The sequence below is a fragment of the Centruroides sculpturatus genome, unplaced genomic scaffold, assembly GCF_000671375.1.
Source record: "Centruroides sculpturatus isolate CEXI.00-Female unplaced genomic scaffold, Cexi_2.0 scaffold154, whole genome shotgun sequence".
Classification (NCBI taxonomy): Eukaryota; Metazoa; Arthropoda; class Arachnida; order Scorpiones; family Buthidae; genus Centruroides; species Centruroides sculpturatus.
Genome location: NW_019384392.1, coordinates 141,614 through 156,761, shown reverse-complemented (window position 1 = coordinate 156,761; position 15,148 = coordinate 141,614). Strand labels below are relative to the sequence as shown.

Here is a 15,148-nt window from a genome sequence, read left to right as displayed (position 1 = left end):
TTTCTTAAAAAGTATTCTTTTCGACTAACATTTTACACTTCTTTAGTTACTCAACTTTAAATTTATTACGGTAAATAACTACAATTACTCTATTTGTGGTCGGATAATACATGAAGATATACAATACATTGTATATTAAATTTTTAATGAATCGAAAACATATTTATCCCGCTACATTTTATTCATATCGATAAAATATAAGCTTATCAGTTATTATGATAACCTTTTTCTTATGTGAACAGAAGCACTCAATAGACGATTCAACAAACGAGGTTAATAAAAGTCTAATAGAGTTAACCCTTTATCAGTAGTGGAATGCTATTGTAGTCTGATTAAGTAAATGCATTTTCGCTACTTTATCATATCATTCTGTAAGTATGCTAAATAAATAAAATCCTTTGATTTTCTGTTTTCAAAATAGCTATTTAGATCGATAAACAAATTTTGAAAGCGGTTAAAACATATACACAACGAAAAAGAAAAAAAAAACATATGTTTAATATTGATTAAATATTACTTTAAATAGATTAAGCTTAGACATAGATTAACACATATGATTAAATCTAGATAATTAATCTATGTGTTATGCATTTTATCTCACATTTGAAGTAGTTTTTATTGCTCTATTTCTAAAATAATACAAATGGTATTTAATTTTTTTTTGGTATGAGAATAAATAATAGATGTTTGTTATCACCCTTTTTATGAATAATGTATAATATTTTTATATTTTGTTTTTAAATTATGCACATGACAGAAGATAAAAACATAGTTGTTGATAACAAAATATCTGATGAATAATGATTACTACAGCAAAAACAATAAATTATATAACACTATTTCAGAATTTTCATTCTCTTTACATTATAAATAGAATATATGTTCGTTAATATAAACAAATTGATACGACTGGATACACGCATGTGGTATGTTTACAAAATAAAAGCATTTTCAAGAAGAAATGTCATATATGCCACTGTAAAATATTAACATTATTAAAATTTAACATTTTATTGTGAACATTTTTTAATGTGTTCTATTGGGTCTATATAAAACTAAGAAATATATGAAAATTAGTATATATGTGTAATAAATATATATATATCTAAAAATTAATGAAATGGTTAGATGAAGTCATACATTTATCAACGGATAAAATATAATTTTATTTACAATGCTGGAAGCAAATTATATATATATTTATAATCATTCTAAATGCCTAGATAAGTGTAATTAAAATTATTTAAATATTTACAAATAATATATTATTCAACTCTATCATATAAATGTTTCTTTAAAATTTTAAAAATATTAGTAATGGCGAGCTACAATCAACGTATTTGAGAGAGACAATCATTTAACCAGCGGAAGTTTATGGCAAATTTTGTTAATCCTAATTGTCGGATATTTATATATTTTTATACATCTTGTTAATTATTTATCAGTAATTCTCTTTCAAAATTTCATAAAGATTTGTATATAAACAGAAATTGTGCAAACTGATGGATGGATACTGCAAAATTGATGAAAAATTTAATAACGAAAGTGCTGAAAATATTTATTAAATATTATATTATTGCATACTGTTATTGCTCCTGAAAGTGTAATAAATAAACTATAATCTTTTCGAGTATTTTATATATTATTTTGCTCTTAATTTAAGAAATTCTCAAGTGCAATAATCGTCTTCGTTACAATAAAATAATTTAAAATAAAATTCCTCAAAACTAATGTTCAATTCATTGTATTTTCGAATTAAAGCCAAATAAGTTTATTTTTATTAAAATAAAAAAAATAAATTTATAATAACATCATTTTCTATAAGATGAAGGTCAAGATCATAAATTCAAATACATTTGAAAGAATTTGAAAAATTTAGAGCATGCGCCGTAATAAGACCGTTGATCAATAACCATAAAATAAAGCGTATTTTACGAAAACTTTTGAAATAATTATTTAAAAATTATTACGAACATTTTAAAATTCATAATTGTTTAAAATAAATAACAATTATCCAATGTTCGGAATAGTTGTAGACACTTACGTAATAGCAATATACTGTTATTAAAAAAAATTTCAATTGTTTATTTTAAAGAACGTCTTACGTAAAATAATAAATTTTAATAAATAATTCATTTAAATTCGGTGTTTTATTTATTTCAAACTATTTTAAATTGTATACGTAAGAAACACGTGCATTTCGAAAATATTGAATCCTATCGTACCTGAATGAAACAAAGAATATCGAAAGTAAAAATTTTTGAGAAGTTTAAACTTCATAAATACGAAATTTGCAAAAATAAAACAAAATTTAATTTTTTTAACAATTAAAAAATATTATAAAATTTACATTACGTTTCCCTCCCCCCCAATGAAATTTCGTATATCGATTTCCCGAAAGATCTTAAGTGCGGAACTATTTTCGTGATGACGTCAACGATGAGAGAAAACATGGCGACAGTTTGGCAACCCCAAGAAGACGGTTTGAGACAAATATTAAAATTATTAAAAGAATCGCAATCACCGGATACAGCAACTCAGAGAATAGTGCAGCAAGTATCCTTATTTCGATTAAAATTTCTAATTTACGTTTAATTTATTATTTTATTAACACGATTACAAGTTGTTTAGGTAATGGCAGAGTTAGGCTTAATCGATCCGGTTTCGAAAATACGTTTATTGAAATTGATGTTGTTTGAATTTGTTTATTACGTGCATTCGTTAAAGAAATTGGAAAATATTCGAGTATTTTATATATTTAAATTAATTTATATATTAAAAATGTGTTTAGATGAGTTTATTATGTGACAGTTCTAAGCCGATCGCTTTTTTTTTCTTTTTTTGTTGTTTTTTTTAATCAATTTTTAAGTGTTACTCTGGTGTTCGATTTGTGTTAAAATATGTTAACGTTTAATTGTTACGTAATTGATTAATTTGCATAAATTTTATCACGTGATTTATATAAAAATTGTTTTAATTTCATTTATTTATTGTTGGAATAGATTTTAGTAAATTTCAGTACGAACAAGATGCGTGATTATTCATAATTTGAATTCCTTTAAGTTATTCTTTGTTTTACTGACCGACCGACTTGATAATATCCAGAAATTTTATTCTTATTAGCTATGGCTATTAGTTTTCGACTTATTGCATCACGTTTTTTAAGAATTTTTGGCTTTTTTCTCTTTATTTTATAATAAATTCTAATTCCAGTATGTACATTTTGTACTTTCCCCCCTCTTTGGTTGGAGTAAACCTTTCAAATTATTGTTTTAAATGTATTACTCCAACTGAAAAGGGGAAAAACCCGAATTTTACATATTGGAGTTGGAATTTTTTACAAAATAGAGAAAAAAGCCCAGTCAGTATTCCTAAAAAAAGTGTGATAAGTCCAAAACTAATAGCCAATGATACATAGTTATATAAGAATAAAATACAAAGAAAAAAGGACAAGAAGATGTAATAATAAATATCCAGAAATTGCAAAGATATCTCTATACATGAAAATTAATATATATTATATAAATATGAAATCAGTACTACTACTACTTCATTTTTGTCTTTTCCTATGTTTATATGGAGTTAGCGTTTCCTTCTCTAATATGTTTCCTCCATTTCTTCTTATCGAGGGCATCTTCTCTCTTAAGTCCCCTCTGATTCAAGTCTTCCTCCACCTTATCTTTCCAACACAGCCTTGGTCTTCCTCTCTTCCTCCTTCCTTTCACTACCAGTTTTCCAACCCTCTTTCCAACAAAATCTTCAAAATTTTCTATTCTGGAAATCAGTACTATTTTGATTTTAAAAAATTATAATGCAGATTTTCCTATTTGAAATCTGCCATTAGTTTTAAAAAGTATTTAAAAATTAAGTGTATTAGGTCTGCTTTTACAATAAAAAAGATTGGATATAAATTTAAATTGATTGAGAAATTTAATAAATCAGATTTATACTGTAATATATATTTATGACAATCAATCATAAAAAAAGAAAAAATATTTCTTAAGTTCTTACTTTGCTATTCTATATCATTGTTCATTTCTTTAAAAGTTTAAACTAAATAGATTTGAAAGTGAGTTGAATTCTTGCTTTTAAGAAGATAGAATTTTGTAGTAGTATTCATAAATTTATTTATAGTTTGTGGTTTTTGGAGATTCTAGATGGTGATGGAGTTTTCCAAATATTGTATGTGTGGTTTCTGTTGAATATATTATTATTTAAAAATAACTTAAGTGTTAAAATAAATCATTAAAAATTAATCAGTTTTCTAGTTTCAGATGGTTTACCTATTGACCAAATGTATTTTATTGCTTTATAAATTATCACAATCAAATGATAATTTAGTTAACTTGATATGGCATAAAAATGAAAAATTATGCAAGCATAAAGGAATGTTTTTTTGAAAAAAATTCCTTCTTGATCTACACTGTATTAGGAATTTAGTTGCTGAAAATGGGGTCTTAAAAATGAGGAGTTCTATGGAATAAGCTTCCTGTGTACTTCGATATCTTTTTCACTTTTGTGTTTTATTATTACATCAAGTAGGGTTTTATGGATACAGATATTCTTGCTGTAATATGCACTTTACTCAGGCATATTAAATTTCATAATAAAACTCATGGAAAAAGCAGTTTTTTTAGAATTTCTGAAAACAAAAATTTAATTTAGATGCCTTATTCCATAGAACTCATCATTTAATAAAAAGTTATGACTGTATTTTATAAACTGAATGCTCTATTCTGGAAAATTTCAAAGTTGTCTAACCAATAAACTATTATCAATAAATTTCCAGATATATAAAATCTAAAATGCATTATTTGGCATTAAAGATGCAGATTGTAAAAATTATATCTACTGTTTTCATAAGAAATATAAACTTTAGTAGCTGTATTGACAATTTCAATGAACTATAGTGTGTGCTGAATAAATTTAAAATGGAATATATAACTGAGCAAGTTTGTTTACATTGACATTAAATGATGTTTAATTTTTATTAATCAGATATAAAGTTAAAGGTTACCTTTATTTGAAAAAAGGTGAAAGTATAGTGAACATAAATTATATTGGTCAAATTTTAAGAAAATAGTTTGGCTAATATTATTCTTACTGAATCATGTTTGTAATCTTCAGCATTTATTTCTCATCTTAGAATCAGTTTTACTTTTACTTTTAAAAAAGAAAATTTAACAAAAATAGTTGTAAAGGATTACAAATGTGTTTGTGTTGCTGATACGTCATAAAAATCCAAATGCTACATTTGTACATTATTTTTGTTTGCTTTCTGGATAGTTGCAGTTTAATATAGGATCAAAATTTACTTTTATAAGAGTAAATTTTGATTCTATATTAAACTGCAAGCCTAAGATATTTCAAGATCAAAATTTAATGTATACAAATAATAATTGTATAACACAAAACTTTGATAACATGGTTTACTCTAATGCTGTTAGAGTTATAGCAAAATTGTCATAACACAATAGTTCTGTGCTTTTGTTTGGGAAAAGCCTTACTTTTAGATGTAAATATTTGACATTTCCATTCTTTTTTGTGAATATCTGTTATTGATTCTCTATTGGTTAAAAAAACTAACAAAACAGTATTGGTAAATTCTAATACTTAATTGACAAATCCCTGTTAGGTTCTGCACTACTGAACTTGTTTGAGACAGATAAATGTTGTGACTTTAGATTTTATTTAAGTTATTTTGAGTTTTATTTAATCAATTATTATTTTTTTGGCTATATATCACAACTTAAGAATTGTATTGGAATAATTTCTTTGTTATGAATTAAATTCCAGTCCTAAATTATGCCTAATGAAAGAATCCTCTTTTGCATACATTAGATACATTCTCTTTTGCAGTCAAAAGAGAATGTATCTTTTATTCTAGAGAAATGAATTTTGGATTGCCTTGAAAAAGGAGAAAAGATAATATATATTGCCAAAAGTTTAAATTTAAAAGAAGCAACTATCTAGATCATAAATTATAATGAATAGAAAATTAAAAACTGTTGTTAATTAATTAATGCAGGATCTCATTTTGCAAATTTGATTGATTATTGTTATCTTTTGGAATGTAATCCTTCTTTTCATATTGGTATTTAGTCCTTTATAATATGGTTTCACATAACCTACATGGGATTTTATATTATACCAGGTTGCCTGTATTTAGAATTGGATTTGAATCTTTGAATAAATTAAGTTGTATTGATGTCAGAAGTGCTTGGTGAGTCTTTGGAATAATTTTTAAAATAATTATTACACAGTCAGTGTTTTAAAATATTTATATAGTGTAAATAAATATAAAGCATTATGAAAATTTACTACAAGACTTGTTTTCTTAAATGCCCCTTGTTTTCATGGGAAATGATACAAGGGATAATGTATGCTAGCTAGTTGTATATTGTGGTGTGTGGCAATAATGTTTAAAACTTCAACAATTGTAAATTCTTAAATCACATACTAATTAGAATTTTTCCACCAGAGTGATTAATTTGGTTTGGATCACACATTGTGACAATAAATTCTTTTAATCCTGAAAAAAAATGAAATCTTAGAATTTGAAATAAAATTGCAGTCAAAGTAAAATTAAAATCTTTAAAGATTAATCCAATTTTCATAAATTTTAATTTAAATAAAGGAATATTTTACTGATCATTTATTGTCTTTTCATAAGCTTTTGAAAATTGTATCAGTAAAATTCTGTCAATTGAAAATATAGTACAGGTATACGTTGCCTTACATCAGTAATTGGTTCCAGGAGAGGCGACATAAGTCGAATTTACTTGTCTCTGAATCTACTTGTCATTAGGCTNAACACTTTTGCGTTGCGCGTAATATTCGTTTTCACAAAAAATTCATCTGGCCCATTAGTCCCCCATAGATCCGCCGCTGGTCAAGGGTGTCATGATTTGTTATTTTTCAATTAGGTGTGCCACTCAATGAAAAAGGTTGAAAAACACTGATATAGTTATTTTGGGACATTAAAAAGTGTCTTCTGCAAAACTACGTTTTATTTGAGAAAATCGAGATTTTAGGTGAAGACAATTGATCACTTTTGAACCTGAGGAATCGGTAGACATTGAAAACCAAATAATTTCCATGTATATGTATTATATCTAAAAACTAGTAGATTTTGAGAAAATCAGTTTTACATGGTTTCGAGAAATTATAGGCCTGCAGCAAAAATCAGTCAAGTGCACATGGAGGATTTTAGCAGATTTTTATGATAACTTAACCTCTTTTATTTTACGGTATGAGTTTATTTATTTTTCAAACAATTTTTGCGCTTATTACTATAATAGCAATCAAATCCAAATTATTAGTAATAATAAGCAAATACCAGCCGGATTAATTGGGCAGTAAATATGTAATGATCCAAACATAAGCATTAGAAGAGTACAAACGGGGCATTTGTCCTCTGGGATCGAATAAAAAATTCTACAAATTATAATCGTAAAATTGTTTGAGATATGTATGTATCTTATACCGTTGACCTTGGACACTTTCATTTTTGTATACATTAACAATAGACAAGAATGGGCACTAATGGAAGTGACAAATCGAAACCTGCTGAAGGTTCAAGGCACAAAAAAAAAGAATATCGCAAAAAAGCATTGAAGGAAAGAGCAGAGGGTTAGCAAAATAAGGTACTGCATAGCCAATTTCTGAAAAAGATTGACGGAAAAGTGGACAAAACCTAAACTTGGCAGTAGTTGACAACAGGAACATTAAAGAAAGAAACTGAAAGCCTTATTATCGCTGCACAAGAACAAGCGATTAGAACAAATACCATCGCAACTAAAGTTGAAAATTCATCAGCTAATGCAGACTGTGCAATACATCGGATGAAACCATAGACCATATTCTCAGCTCATGCAAAAAGATTGTACAGACTGATTACAAATTGAGGCACACCAGTGTTGCCAAGATGACTTGCTGGAACATTTGCAAAAGCTATGATCTACCACCTCGAACAACTGATAGGATAATATCACAAAAGTCACTGACAATGAGCAGGTAAAAATTTTATGGGACTTCAGATTGTAAACAAATAAAGTCCTAGCGTACAATACACCAGACATAACCATTGTCGAGAAGAAAAAGGTGTGGATTATTGATGTCGCGATTCCTGGTGACAGCATGGTTAATGATAAAGAACAAGAAAAAATTAAAAGATACGTGGACTTGAAGATTGAACTCCAAAGATTGTGGCACAAACCAGCAGCAGTAGTACCAGTGATTATCGGCGCATTGGGTGCCGCACTTGAAGCAAATCAACATTGACAAAATTAACATCTGTCAACTTCAAAAAGGTGCGTGGGTCTGCGAACATTCTACGCCATTACATTACGACATCCTAGATTCTTGAGAAGAACCCGATGCGAATGTTACTCAACACCAACATGTGATCTGTTTGTTGTGATTCATCCAATAGAAATAAATCAATAACAATAATAATAAATCACATACATTATAGACATATCCATTCCAAACACTCACAATGTACAAAACACGTGCAAAAAATCAACAGGTACACAGAACTCGCCCAGGAAATAAGGCATCTGTGGAGGATGGATAGGGTGCTTATTGTACTGTACCCATCATTCTCTCCTTTATAGGTAGTATACCCCATACACTACACAAAAGCCTGGGAACATTATAGTTGAATAGAAACACATACATCATACTATAGAAAGCTACTATATTGAATACATGTCATATTGTTAGGAAAATTCTGAATACAGACACACACACTGACACACCTATTTAATTTTTGTTTTGTTTTATTTTGGTTGCTATGCCTTGACTCTGGTCGGGCATAGTACACAGCAACCAGTGTCAATCGAGTATAACTCACTAAACCCAATATAATAATTCTGTAATTGTATTATTTCATTTAGAATGTTATAAAAGCACTAAAAAAACTAACGTATTTTTTAATCTAAATATTTTAGTTTCTCTACTTTAAAAACAGTTTCTCCTCTATTAACTATTTTTCAAGTATCTTATATCTTTAAATGCGTTTTTCTCAATTTTAATATTTCTGCAATAAACCCACGATAGGATCTTTCTGNTTTTTCTATAAAGTCTGGGAAGTAAACTTCTGTCTTTAATCTCAGAATGATTTATTATTTCTGCTAGTACATTTTTTTTTTCTGAGAAATTTTTTGCCTTTTTTTTTTTCTTTGTTTTTTTCATTATTATTAGTTCAGTGCGTAGATAAACAATGATGTACTCAACTACACAAACATCCTTTACCTGATTGGATGATATTGGGAAGTAATGATTACAGCTGGAACAATGTAGGATTAAATGGAGTCAGGGGCGCCGCTAGCTGTTTGAACGCCCGTGTGCAATACCGATTATGCCGCCCCCTGTTTAACTATGACTACCTATGCTGAGCTTGCCAGAAAGGCTCTTTGCCGCCCCCCCTGGACGTGCTGCCCGCGTGCGGTGCACGCCTTGCACGCCCGCTTACGGCGGGCCTGAATGGAGTCATCTTAAAACTAAGTTCAAAATATGTTCATACAAAGCAAATTTGGACTGAGAATAAGTAGATCCCAAGTCAAGCCAGATTTTTCTTTAGTTTTGATTGATTTATGTTTAAATTGTCATCCTGAATGTTAATTATTTTAATGTTGTGTCAATATTTGTGGCGGACAGACGTAAAGTCGAATAAAATGACTTAAAATTGATTTTTATTTTTCCATATACTTCTTTGACAAATGATGTATAATCGGGAACCATGTAAATCAAAGTATACCTGTATTTCACAAATTTCTAATCATAATATCTTAAATAAATTAAATAAAAATATTTTGAAAATTATAGAAACAAGTTATTAATATATGTCATTGAATAAAAAACATTTAGAGAAAGCCAATAATAATTCAGTTAAAGGTCACTGACCATTTTTTCTATTCCTAAGACAGATTTTGAAAATAAAATACACTATATCTATATATCATTTCAATGACACTGGAATTTTATGCCTTTTTTTCATTGTGATAGATATATCTGTTTGATTCTGCAATATGTAATACCATTTTCACTACATTATTATTATTTGTATACATATATCTAGCTCTTTGGAATAAATACATTCTGGAATATCAAAAATAATCTATTGATTACTGTTTTTTTTATACATAATGTAACAATTATAAATGCATTGATGCAATTATGTGCTGATTCTTGCATAATTATAAACATGAAAATTTTGAATAAGAAATCATTTCAAAGTAGTTTATATAAAATTTTAAAATATTTCTTGAAATTTTCAATTCACTTCGATGTGAACATTTTAGAATGTGTACACATGAAATTCAATAATTTACTTTATGCCAAATTAATACACAAATTTTATATTTTTTATGTTTGTGATAGTATATTATAGAACAAAATTAGTTATTTATATATTCTTTATATAACATTTCATTTTAGATATTTACAATAATTGAAAAGAAAATAAAAATAGGTGAAAGTCAATTGTCATAAATAATGAAATTTAAATACTTTCTATATAACTGCTATGTTATATCAGTGGACTTAAATTGTTGATGGATTAGAGACTAAAATAATGCTTCTAATATAATTATAACAAAACACTTTTGTATTATAATCATTAGGCCATGATTAACTTTCAGAATTTAATTGAATATATCTTCTCTTGGTTTTTTTAAATTATATGATAATAGTTCTAAACTTTGTTTCAATTTAACTGTTATTATTTAAATTTTAATATTTTCTCTATGTAGGTTTGATGATAGTTTTAAATTGATTATCTATCTCATCCCATCAATGTCTGTCATTATTTTATGAATTGGAGTAAATAACAATAAAATTATTTGCTAAAGGATAAAATGTTTTTACTAAAAAAAGCCACTGAAAAATCAGATAAAAGTTGTGAAAGCTATTAGTAATAGAGTGAAAGTAGTGAAAAATAGTTTTATAATCTGACATATCAAATTTTCATATAGTACAATATTTAAGTTAATGTTGAGTTGACATCAGAAGTAATGTATTAATTAACAGTAACCATTTACTGTATAATTTTCAAAATATAGTAGAATTCACTAATTGTAGTCATGAATATTATCATCAGTCATGTAATGTTATCAGAGTTAACGAGTTTCAAAATATAATTCAAAGTGTTTGGTGAAATTTAATAAAAACCTATCAGTTTTTCTATTGTATGATCTGGATCAGTGGTCACCAAACTATGGCCTGCGTGCTGGATCCAGCCTGCTGCCATATTGTGTCACAAATAAGCTAAAATATAATTATTTAAATAGAAATATCATAAGTTGTAGATAAACTTACTAGGTAGAAAAATTAAAATAAGTGTAAGTAAAAGTGCCAAAATTGGTCCAATCTGATTTTTGCATATGATAGTAATTTAATTTTTTGGAAATCAGTGAAATAAAAAATTTGGCAACATTTTGTGACTGGATATGAGAGTGCTTTGTGTGCAATGAAGTTTCTAAGAAAAGCAATTATGAGCTTGCTACAGCAATTATGTTTGTGTATTGGTGAATAAATACGTTGGTTGTCTTTATTTTTTTGTGTTCAATGTACTACAGTATATTGAAAAAAACGTGGTTATGTGGACAATGCTTGTCATTTTTTCAGTTATCTGGGCTGAAAAAACGTTTGGTGACTCCTAATCTGGATGGTCAAGAAGAAGATAAAAATTGTTGGTGAACAATTTCCAATTTTTTTTTTTTTTCTATAAAGTCTGGGAAGTAAACTTCTGTCTTTAATCTCAGAATGATTTATTATTTCTGCTAGTACATTTTTTTTTTCTGAGAAATTTTTTGCCTTTTTTTTTTTCTTTGTTTTTTTCATTATTATTAGTTCAGTGCGTAGATAAACAATGATGTACTCAACTACACAAACATCCTTTACCTGATTGGATGATATTGGGAAGTAATGATTACAGCTGGAACAATGTAGGATTAAATGGAGTCAGGGGCGCCGCTAGCTGTTTGAACGCCCGTGTGCAATACTGATTATGCCGCCCCCTGTTTAACTATGACTACCTATGCTGAGCTTGCCAGAAAGGCTCTTTGCCGCCCCCCCCTGGACGTGCTGCCCGCGTGCGGTGCACGCCTTGCACGCCCGCTTACGGCGGGCCTGAATGGAGTCATCTTAAAACTAAGTTCAAAATATGTTCATACAAAGCAAATTTGGACTGAGAATAAGTAGATCCCAAGTCAAGCCAGATTTTTCTTTAGTTTTGATTGATTTATGTTTAAATTGTCATCCTGAATGTTAATTATTTTAATGTTGTTTGCTTACAGTTTAAATTGTTGGCACATCTTACTTTAATTATATGCTAGCAATGAATTAATAATAATAATAATTAGAATTAATAAATTTTCAAGCTATACAGTTTTTCTATTGTTATATACCAGTACAGTACATACCATTACATACAATATCATTGCTGCTTTGTAGTGACTGAGGATTGGGTTAATTGTTGTCTTGTTTACTTTATCCCAGTTAATATTATCATTCAGTGAGTAGGCATGTTTCAAAGTGACTATAATAAGTAACTAATCAACTATTAATCTAATAATTCATAATTAATTTATTATTGATAAATTTTTATTGTTCAAAAGTAAAAAATTGAGAATAAAAAATAAGAAGTTTGATATGCAAGTCGATTAAAATTATTAATATATAAATAAAAATAGGAGTGAATTTATGAATTAAAATTTACCTGATTAAATATATAAAAATTCCAAAAATATTAAGTATTTAAGAACACAGTTTTAATTAGTTTCATTAGAATTGTAGTATATTTTTTATATTTACTTCATTATTACCATTTTAATTGCTTTCTGATGGAATTCAAGAGCAACAAATGCAATTTATATTGCAATAACTTATTTAGATAATTTAATTTTTCATATAAAGCTGTGTATTAGAATAAATCAAAAGACAACAACATATTAGAAGAAATCTGTGGCTTGGAAGAATAAGGGTCAATGTCATGGGCATTTTGACATTGGTACTTTTTATTCCAAGTTGCAGAATGTTTTCACTTACTATGATTATTTAGGCCTTTTAAGGAACAGTATAAAATTTGAATGTTTGATTCTTTTGCATAGTTTTAATTTATTCTGTGAAGCTACCGGTACATATACCACAAGTTGTTCTATGCAAACTATGTTACTTATGAAATTGACATTATGTAAAAAAAAAGATATTAGTCATATTGTTGCATTAGTTATAAAAGAAATATATTTTTCTGAATTAACATATCCTTATATAAGAATAAAGAAATATCACTTTTAAAAAATTTGACTATAATGTAAGATTAATAATTAATTTTAGATTTTGTCACAATAACTAAAATGTAAGGACATATGGTATTAAAAAATCTTAAATAGAATTATCAAGAAAACTTATTTGTGGTAATGAACAAATTGTAATTTTTTTAATATTGGAAGTATAGTGTGTGTATGAGGAATTAGAATGGATATATAAATATGATTATATAGATTGTTTGACATCAGTTATATTAATTCTATTGACTTATACATCAATAATCTGTGATTGAAAAAACTTTTCAGAGTGTAGGGATTTCTATTTCTGGAAGATAAAAATGTATCTATCTTCCCAAATATTTAAATAAGGCAAGGCAGTTTTAGTTGTTCAGTTTGAAATTACATCATAGTTTTTACAGGTATAAGCTGAATTTTTTCAAATTTATAAAATATTAAAATAAACTGTAAAGAATTAAGATCAAAATACACTTTTAGTATTTCTTGATCTAAAAGTTAATTTTTAAAATATGTTCAAATATATTTTTGAATAAGAATAATTTTTAAATAGTTACATGTAATTTTATTTTAATAATTACAATTGATTAAAAAAATCTAATAGAGTAATCAATGGCAAGACAAAAAAAGAAATTAAGATAATGCACAGCAAATTAATAATAATAAAAATCTATAAAAATATGTAGACCTAAAAGACATTGAAGTAATCAACCACTTGTCTTGCAGAATGTGATGATATACATCAAAGATTTAACTTTTATGCTTCTTGGATCAAAATATTTGATATTTTTCAATTTCATATTTTTCTGATAATATACTTGATATCTCCATTCAACTATATCGTTTCATTTTTCTGTAAGAATTTACTTGTATTCTAATATTTCATGTCAGTGAGTGAGGCCAATGTAACTTTATTATATTAGATATAACATAGAATCATAAGACTCATAATTACATTTAATTAATTATTTTATTATGCTGATAGTATATCATTCAATATAAATGAATGAATTATTCAGGTGGTTTAGGATTGTGTTTTACATGATTGGCTAGTATCAATTCATGATAAATTGATAAAATTCAGTAAGGATAAATTAATAAAGTACTGAACAGCAGAATAATTGATATGTAATGAAGATTTACTAAATAATAATTAGTCAAACATACAATAATAATAATTCATCATTGCATTTTATTTTATAAAAAATATTTTACTTAAAAAATAAATAAAATGAAATGCTTACGTACATGTGTGTGTGTGTGCGCGCGCGCGTGTAATTTATAATTTTCAAATTACAGTTCACCTAATATTTAGTACAATGTATTCTTTACAGCAGTATGTTTTATTGTGCATATTGAATGCACTATAAATATTGATTATATGAAAAGAAAATTAAATTTGAAACTGAATGTTTCATTAATTGCTGATGATTATTATTGTTATGATGGAGTGAAATCAAAGCCTTAGCTTTCAAAAACTGTTTTTTCCCAGGAAAAAGTTTTAGGTACTCAACCTACAATTGATAATAGTACTGTAAATTTCCTTACAAATATCAGTTAATAACAACAAAACAATACCTACACAATAATACTCAATAGCATATTTCAATTAACTTTAAAAAATAAACTAATTCTTATCTTATCTTTAACTGATCAAAGGGAATATTTACCTGATCAGTTGACAACTAAAATTAGATTGGAAGAATATTGCAAAAATAATTATTTTATTATGTTTCTGCACTATTAATATAATATAGTAATAGTACATGGTGGATTCTATTCTAATAATATATAATATATATGACTGGATATGAGAGTGCTTTGTGTGCAATGAAGTTTCTAAGAAAAGCGATTAAAAC

The 15,148-nt window shown here is 26.9% G+C and overlaps 1 protein-coding gene across 1 annotated transcript in view; it reads left to right on the top strand.

Moving 5' to 3' along the window:
- Positions 1-2,439: 2,439 nt before the first annotated feature.
- Positions 2,440-15,148, top strand: part of LOC111618254 (transportin-1-like) — a 90,252-nt gene continuing 77,543 nt past the window's right edge. Inside the window, 1 exon segment of the mRNA XM_023359741.1 lies at positions 2,440-2,556. Coding sequence (XP_023215509.1) covers positions 2,440-2,556 — 117 coding nt within the window.